We start from the raw sequence: 9,136 nt of genomic DNA, 5'->3' as shown, positions 1-9,136 counted from the left end.
TATGCTTCAATAATATTCCCAGAAAAAATTTTTTATTACTTGCAGGTCTAGATAGTACTGAATGATAGTACTGGGGAGGTGTTAAAAACTGCTTTTATAAACTAACTCAAGGCGCAAAGACACCTTGTTCTCTAATACAGACTACGAAAAACTTTGCTATTGGAAGTCATATCAGTGATAACGGACAACCCCTTCTTTCTAAAGATCCCAGAAGGGGAGGTCCTTTGACCCAGAAAAGCAGCCTAGATTTACAAACCAGGTGCAGAACTTCCAATAAGGGGTTAAGGAACAAAGCATTTTACATTTATCTTAACTTTATCGTTTCTAAGGAAACAGGACCTTGAGTCTGCTTCTCACACATGCTGGTAATCAGCCTGTATTGTTCCTAATAGAAACAATATTTCTCATGGGATAGGGCCAAAGCCTCAACCCTTCTCCTTTTGAGTGATTACTACTTTCTTAACAATAACCTCCCCAGCCTGGCTTTCTTCCTTCCACTTCCTAAACAGAGACCCGTGACACCCAGTTCAGAGCTGATTCTCCCTCCCGCTACCCCTTCCTTGGAATCTTCCCGTATAGCTGGTACCTCATAAAAAGCCCCTCTCGGTACCACTTGTTGAGACATTCCAAGCTTCCCCGTGGTATACAGTTTGCCTTTCTTCAATACACTAACAATCTAACTTTGTTTGATGACCTTTATTGACATAAAACGCCTTGTGCCATTGTTCTTGCAAAGTATGCTTTCAATAGTTGGTGTAGAGATAGATGAGATCGTATTGCCATTATAACCAACAATGGTTGTCTGTGGTCACTGCAGTCCTACATGCTAAATCTCATAAACAAAAAAATCTACCGCAATTCAACCTCTTAGTGATGAAGAGAGCAGCGGCAAGGCCATGCCCTAGAAACTGAAGACTCCCGGTTTCCGGAGGCGCGGAACTCGCACCACCGCTTTGCACTTCATTCTGAACTACAGAAAGACAGCACGCACGCGCAGCGCCGCACGCTTCGCTTGGGTCCCTTCCTGCGCCTCGGTTTCCATCCGGGTCCCTGGGTTTCGCGCTTCGCCGCACCTGCCCGGGTCGCTCCGGGTTTGCTTGGTATTGGTAGTTACCGCTGCTCCAGAGTCTAAGTGCGGGTGCGAAGGTCGGCGGGTGAGTCTAAGGCGGAGTCCAAGAGATGGGGAGTCGGGACGGGGACCAGGCTGGCAGTTCTCCCATCGAGTGAACTTGCTGCGGAAACGGGAACGAAGTCCCGGGCCGGAGTGGGGTCCCGGGCGCCTCAAGACGGGGGGCGGGCGGTGTCACCCGCCTTTCCCCTCTCCCTAAACCTGCCTGGTCGACTTCTCCGGAATTGGGCCTTCAAGGAAAGGAGGTTCCCTGTTTCCTTCTCTCTAGCGGCTCTCTCCTTACACCTCACCCCATAGTTGTTAAAAATTCGTTAACAGTCATTCTCATTTGCATTCGTTATAGTTTGCAGAGTGATTGGGCCCAACAGTTACGCAGTTGAGGTGGGTCTGCAGCCCCCGGGGTGCGGGAGGCTGGGATAACTGTCTTCTCTGCTGCTTCTGAACCCTCCTCGGGATCAGTCATCCAGACGCGCGGCCAGATCACCCGTGCCCTTCGCGCCTCTTCCTGGTCCGGGCTTCAAAGATCTTTTCAGGTTATGTGCGTGGTGTAGGCTAATTCTGGAAGTCTGGATTCTAGTCCGGCTCTACCACTAACTACCTCTGTAAGCTAAGTGGTGTAGAAGTTCCCATCCAGCTCTGAAGTTTTGAGATTTCTGTTTAACAGCCCCTTTTCCCCAAGTGATGCTCATCCAGAATGAATCAGCACCGGAAGGAAGATGAGTAGAGGGTGGTAGTGCTCTGTCATTTTTTCGGTGCTAGCTGGTCATGATGCCAGAAAATTTCCCTCGGGCAAAGCTGTTTGGATCTCTGAGGATTGATAAAAATTGGAAAGGCAAAATTTTGTATCTGAATAAATGTGAAGATATTTTCTTTTTCTCTGGGTGAGATGATCCATTTGGGACTTTTGGATTTGAACTCCATGCCCCATTAAGAGTTCACAAAAACAAAAGCAAAAATTTGTTTGTACTTTGATCTGAGAGTTGCTTGAATCTCCTTGCAATGAAGTCATCATATATGGAGTTTTTTTCCTAAATAACCTGATTGTAAGAATCACCTGTGGTACTTGTTAAAGTACAGATTCCTAAAACCCCATTTCCATCTGTTCAAACACTGTGACTAGGGTGAGGGGCCTGGAAATCTGTGTTTTGAACAAGCATCCTGAGATGATTCTTAGTGATAGACATGTGTGAAAACTTAAATTGGTGCATAGGTCTTTAAGTCACATAGACTTAGTTTTAAATCCAGCTTCCTCCACTACTTAATAACTTTATAACTTGTGCAGTGAATTTCTCAGTGTTAACAGTTTTCTTGTCTGAAAAATGGGGATAACAATTTCTACCTGAGAGACAAATAATTCTAAGCAAGGTACTTAATCGTTTTTGTGGATATAGAATCTGGCGTAGTGCTTGGCAGAGTAGACCCTCACAAGTGTGTTGAATTGAAGTAAATGAGATAGCAGGAAAAATGCTTAGGATACAGAAACACTTGGAAAGCTCTATACCTTTCCTCCTTCCCTTAAAGTTTTTTTTTTTTTCTTTTTATTGGTAATCAGTTTGCTGAATATTCTCACTAGAAGTAAATGTATCTTTTGATGGTCATAACAGCCAGTAAATGTTTCTGATACTTTGGTTTAACTTTGAAATTGTTTTGGATTGAATTTATGACTTATTATGTAAATTATTATCTGTAAATGCTCTCTTTTATTTATGTGCCAGAATTCTAGATCATGGTGCTCAGAATTCTTATGTTAATGCTAGAATTCTAGATTGTTATGTTCTTAAGTACCTCATTGAGGTTCCATATATATGGTTTTTCAACAGGACTGCATTGTAGTAAGACCTACTGTTTCCATCAATTTATAAAGAATTTGACTTATTACTCGGTAAAGTATATGGGTAAAGAATTCAGGAATGCTGAAGCCATGTTGTAAAAGGATTGGTGTTGGTGACTGAGTCATTTAAATGAAAATAAAATCTGAGAATTGGCTATAAAATATACCAAGATTTATAACATTATACCATATATTATATGTTATATGGTATATATATGGTGTGTGTATATATATATATATATATATATATATATATAATATGGTATTATATGATATATATTATACCATATATTATACCATGTAACAATATACCAAGATTTATAACATCTTGGTATATTTATAAATATGTGTTATAAATCTTGAAAATATAAAAAGTTTAGCTTATGGAAATCATGTGATGCAAGTGTAAGAAAGCTAATTTGCACATGTTTCAAGGTAGGTCAAACCCTCACTATCTAAAATGGAATCAGATAGTTTAAAAATGACTCAGATCTCTTAATATTTGTATAATAACTTTCCTTAACCTTAGATGGCTCTTTTAGGAACTAATACTTCTTTTTTGCTTTTTTGTTTTCCAGAGTTCAGCAGTTTCTTAACTATTTTCTTTTTCTTCTTTTTCGTTTAAGTAAAAATTACATGCTGTGCTTTTTATTGAAAATATGTCTAGTATGATCCCATTGTTATAAAATTATTTCTGTATGTCCTACTTATATGTATGTATAGAGATTACTGGAATGATGTATAAATAGTAATAATGAGAATTATTTCTGAGTGATGAAATTGGGCTGATATTTTTTTCTTTGTACCTTTCCATATGGATTGACATTTTACAATGAGAGTGTATCATTTTTACAAAAACATTGTTTAACAAAAGGAAAATTTGGTTATTACCTTATTTATCAGGAGAGTTCTGGCTTTTGCTAAGTAACTCAAAGTTTGCTGAGTAATCATGACTACTGTAAACTTGCAATCAGGAAATGAATATTGCTTTGTTTATTCTTAGGGTTGTTTTATGTTGGTTTTAATAAGGGTATATTATCCATGTAGAGACAGTGTATTATGGTGTCTTTATAGTCAGTTTGCCTTGACTTGAATTTTGTCTCTGCCACTTACTATCCATATGACCTCAGTCAAGCTGTGTGAGTCTTTTTCCTCATTGAAAACTGGACATTATATTTACTTCACAGGATTGTCACTAAGGGTTAATAAATGGCCCAGCCCATTGCTCAAAAAAGAATAGTAATACTATTTTAAAAGTACAGATGTGACTGAATGTATTTGTATATATGGATGTCCTTTTTAAGTAATGTTCTTTTTAAAGTAATCAGTATATTATACTTTTGTTTGAGTGTCAGTTTCTTAAAGTGCTCTATAATGGAATTTTCTCAGGTTTTAATTTCTTGTCCTGGAAGCTATACATCATAATGAGGCTTGTTATTCTTGATAACTATGATTTGGCTAGTGAATGGGCAGCCAGATACATCTGCAATCGCATCGTTCAGTTCAAACCTGGACAGGACAGATATTTTACACTGGGTTTACCAACAGGTAATAAACTACTTTTCCCATTTCTTACAGTCAATGTTGTGGGACTGTAGAGTTTTCTCTTAATAAAATATTTTTTCCATTTATTTCTTGCTATATCACTGACCACATTATCATTTTAATATCATATATTTATTTCAAATATCAGGAATAAATATATAAATAAAATATATTTAGTATCTGATTTAGTTATTATTTTCATGTGTTATGATTCTGTTTCACCTGCCACTGCAGAACACAATAGGTATTATCCTGATTTTAAGTGATGTCATAGTATCTTTTGTGGTCATTTGTTTGTTTATAGGGGCATTGCTTTCTCTATCATATAATTTCTTAGTAGATTAGCTTTCTTGTTAATCATTAAGAGCCACCTAAAATATGTACTATTGCCTCTTTATTTCACCTTGTTTGCCTCACATTCTCTTATCTTATAAGCCATGTACTAATTCAGTGATTATTTTCTTTCTAGAAGTATTATAATTGAAAATTGGAAGAATGGTATGTCTTCCTCACAGAATAAACATAGACATTAATTACATATATCCTGGATTTAATTTAAAAAAAAAAAACAAAACCATGTAACGTCATTAATCTTATGGTACTTTATTTGATATTGTATGGTACTTTATTTGATATTGCAAGGCATTTATTCTACATCTCTGAGCCTTAGTTTTCTTATGTGTAAGAAAGATAAGGATGGTAATAGCTTACAATGCTGCTGTGAGGCTTAAATATGATAGTTTCTGTACAAGTCCTTTGTATTTCGTCAATACCATATAAATTTAAAGTTCCCACGAAAGTGTTTTATTTAAATAGAATATTTTCTCCTCCTCCTCCTCCCATGCATATCAACACATAAAAGCTACAAATCATACTTTCTTTCAACTTGGGTAATTTCCGTGAATGGCACACTTTAGCTCACCAAATTGTTTGTTATTTGGGTTTTTGTTTTTTTGGTCCAGAGCAGTAGATCTTGGTAAGAGGGGCTAAGAGGATTTTTTTAAAATTATACCCAACACTACTGTATTCTCTTACCATTTCCATTCTGATTTGTGAATCCTAATGATTGATCTACTCTTCACTGATCATTGATATTGTTAAATAACCCGCTACCTTTACCTTTGAATATTGAGCATACATGTCTGAAATTGCAAGTAACATTCTGTGTTGTGTTTATCGCCCCCACCAAGCATAATGTCTGGGGAGTATCTGTTCAATATATATTGATTGAATTGTTCATAACCAGCCTGACATTTTAAGGCCTCCATTTTGTGGTTCTAACCTACCTTTCTTTCCACCATTCCCGTACACTGATTCACGTAAAGCAAATTGGATTGCTTGCAGTTCAAGGAATAGGCCTCAACTTGTTAAATTTTTTATTTTGACTCCTGTTGATCACATGTTATATAGTGGACACTATATGAGGTCTGGAATCAGGCAGATCTAGATTAGAATCCTTGACTTCTCTGACCAGTGAGCGGTGACCCAATTATTTTATTTTCAAAATGGGAAAAATAATACCATTTCCCCAAGGTTTAGTGAGGTTTACCTGAAGTAATATATATGAAAGCACACTGACATATCTTCTAGCACATGGTAGACATGCAAGTGTCATCTTTGAATCTCATGTATCTTTTCCCTATTCTCAGGTATATCTTGTTCCATCTTAGTTGAAATTCTAACCCTTCTTCAAGATCCTACTGTAATGCCATCTTCTTTGATCCTTCCTCCAACAAGCAAGGTTTTTCTACTTTGACATACTACAGTATTCCAGACTTCTTTTGGGTTATTTATAATATTTTTCCTTGTGTCATGGTTATTTTGGACTTGCCTTATTCCTATATTGGGAGTTCTTTTAGAACAGAAGCATAATCTTTGTTAATAATCTGTGTTTCATCTGAATTATAGTAATTACTTGCTAAATATTGCTCATCTGAATCATAGTAATTACTTGCTAAATATTGGTTATGGTTAGTAAATGAGTATTGCAAAGCAAATATTAAAATGAAATTTCTTTAACCAGTTCACCTGGTACCATATAGTTCATTGTTTTGTTTTTTTTTTCCTTTACCGCACTGATTAAAAAGTAGAAAATGTAAGTGTTCTTTGTTACCACCACTGTGAAAGCATCTCACTTTTTAAATTCACGCATCCTTAAATTAAGAAGGGAATCCAGAAACTGAAAGATAGAGACATAAGATTCGTTTATGCATCTCAAAAGGATGAGGGGAAAACATATTTGTATTATAGCCAGGCTTCCTATGAGTGGGCTATAGTTCTTGGAGAAGGAATTGTAAAATTTGACCATGTAAGTTTTAAATTATCAATTGCAAGTTAAAACAACATATGTGCTTAGCTTTAAGAAAGCCTATTATTCTTCTGTTCTCTGAACCTATATATGTGATACTTGGTATTTATAGACACTTTTATAACTCAGTTCAAATGAGAAGCACTCTTTTTTTCCTACTCCTGGACTTCTTTTGTTTTTTGTTGTTTTTGCCAGAGACTGTTTAGTTTTATCAGATTTCTGCCTGCTAATTTCAGTAGAAATCTTTGGGTAGGATGTTTTGTGTTTGTGTTTCTGTTTTGTTTTTTGTTTTTGAGATGGTATATGGAGTAGGAATCAAAATTTAAAATTTGTAGCACTAAAAAAATAACTCATGTACTCCAGGCAGGATTCAGAGGGCCAGATAGCTTGTCATTAAGACTAGTCAGTCTAGTCTCACAGTGTGGAGATGAAATGAAAAATTATGGCAAATTTTGAAAATGGAAAGGAAACCCATTTCTGAATGACTGAATTCCTTTCTCTTTATTGAGTCACGTTACTAAGCACCAATAAACAAGTCTCTTTTCAAAAATTAATTTAAAAAGCATGTATGTAAAGGAATCACATTATAAAACAATAAAACCAAGAACCCAAATGAAATATCCAAAGCCAAGATCCTATTTCCTAGAAGTCCTTTCTAACTTAAATCATACTCCTCTTTCTCACTTTACATTATCCATTTTAGCTTGATAACACATTGAAAATAACACAAAATAGAAATGGGAACTCTGGTTAAAAAGCTGTAAAGGCTAAAGTCTCTCACTTCAATCCTTGCCAGTTTCAGAATCTATCTTAAAAATGGAGTATTTAAATTTAGCTCTGGTTTCTCTTTTGATTTTGTTCAGTAGTTAGCACTTGACCTCTTTATGTATCCGTTAAAGCTAGAAATCCTTCTGTAGATAATAAATATTTTTTTCAAAAGATTGAATGTTTATTTTTCTTTTAATTCAGAAGTACTTTCTAGAAGTTTCTAATTTTGGAATTTGCAATAGTAATTCCAAATACCCAACAATTCAGGAGTAATTTTGCAAACTGTAATTTCTCTTGACAGATTTCATTCTTTGGACAGCTTTCCAAGTTGCATGGCAAATTCTAGTTTACTGAAATTTCAAGGTACCTTGTAAAGAGACAAATTTGTTCAGCACATATTTTTAAATTAAATATGTCTTTAAAATTAATAACTGCCTAATTATAAAATAGATATGTATATTATATATAAATATGGAATATAGTTGGATGAGAATAAAGTTAATATAAGCATTTTCAAAAATTTTTAAGGTGTGGTAGAAAAATGGAATCTTGATCTGTTTTAGGGAGTACACCTTTAGGATGCTATAAAAAACTAATAGAATATCACAAGAATGGAGACCTTTCTTTTAAATATGTGAAGACATTTAACATGGATGAATATGTAGGTAAGCTATATTATTTGAATGTGTTGAATATATTATTTGGATATAGTATGTATTTCAAATAAAATATATATTTTTAGAATATTGATATATTATTTCAATGTATTGTATTTTGAATTATAATATGAATCTTTTTTAGAATATGATGTACTGCTTTGTGATGAGGTTAGGAGTGTATGCAAAAATCTATATTGTGATGACAGCAGGTAGAATGGAAGGAGTTTCTAGACTTGAAATTGGAAAATCTGTGTTCATCTTTTGTTCTGTCAGTTACAATCATGTACCCTTGAGCCAGTCCACTCACATCTCTTAATCTCTCTCTCTCTTTCTGTTAAGGCAGTGTTAAAACTGATGTTGTCATGGGCATAATTTAAGTAATGTGTAGGTAAAAGTCATTAGTAAAATAAAGACTTTTTAAAATTTAAGGTTATTTTTATTTGTAGTCATGTAGTTTTATAATTTATTGAAGCTAACTTACTAAATTGGAAAGATCTGTAATGCTTAGAAACTGATAAAATTTAAATATATTTAAATATAAGAATGTATTTCAGTTTGTATGCTGGAAGAATTATTGGCAGGTACATTAAGTGACAAATGCTTATAGGCAATGTTAGTGTTAAGTGATAGTCAAAGAACTGTTTGTGATTTAGTATAATTTAGGAATAGTAGAGGAAGAACATGGGCCAGCATTTCAGTTGAATAGCTACTTAATTTATGTTGGTCTTAACACATAAATCGTTGTGTGTTTGTTTTTGAGAAGTGGAATACACATGAACTTAGACTCCCTGGGTTTGAATTCCAGCCCCTCTGTGTGACTTTGGGAAAGTTACTTAACTGCTTTGTGCTTTAATTGTTCATCTGTAAAATGAGAATTATAATAGTATTTCCATAGC

The 9,136-nt window shown here is 34.9% G+C and overlaps 1 protein-coding gene across 5 annotated transcripts in view; it reads left to right on the top strand.

The window, feature by feature from the left end:
• The first annotated feature begins 971 nt into the window (after positions 1–971).
• Positions 972–9,136, top strand: part of GNPDA2 (glucosamine-6-phosphate deaminase 2) — a 31,059-nt gene continuing 22,894 nt past the window's right edge. For 2 of the 5 annotated variants that reach the window (XM_037829712.1, XM_037829715.1), the window contains exons 1-4: positions 972–1,154; positions 4,350–4,508; positions 7,883–7,944; positions 8,145–8,246. In XM_037829712.1, coding sequence (XP_037685640.1) covers positions 4,426–4,508; positions 7,883–7,944; positions 8,145–8,246 — 247 coding nt within the window. In that variant the 5' untranslated portion in view covers positions 972–1,154; positions 4,350–4,425. Of the gene's footprint in view, positions 1,155–1,188; positions 1,375–4,349; positions 4,509–7,882; positions 7,945–8,144; positions 8,247–9,136 lie in introns of those variants that run through there. The other 3 variants (XM_037829713.1, XM_037829714.1, XM_037829716.1) reach the window with 3 other exon arrangements.

This window comes from Choloepus didactylus, chromosome 3, assembly GCF_015220235.1.
Source record: "Choloepus didactylus isolate mChoDid1 chromosome 3, mChoDid1.pri, whole genome shotgun sequence".
Taxonomy (NCBI): Eukaryota; Metazoa; Chordata; class Mammalia; order Pilosa; family Megalonychidae; genus Choloepus; species Choloepus didactylus.
This window is presented reverse-complemented; position numbering and strand designations above follow the sequence as displayed.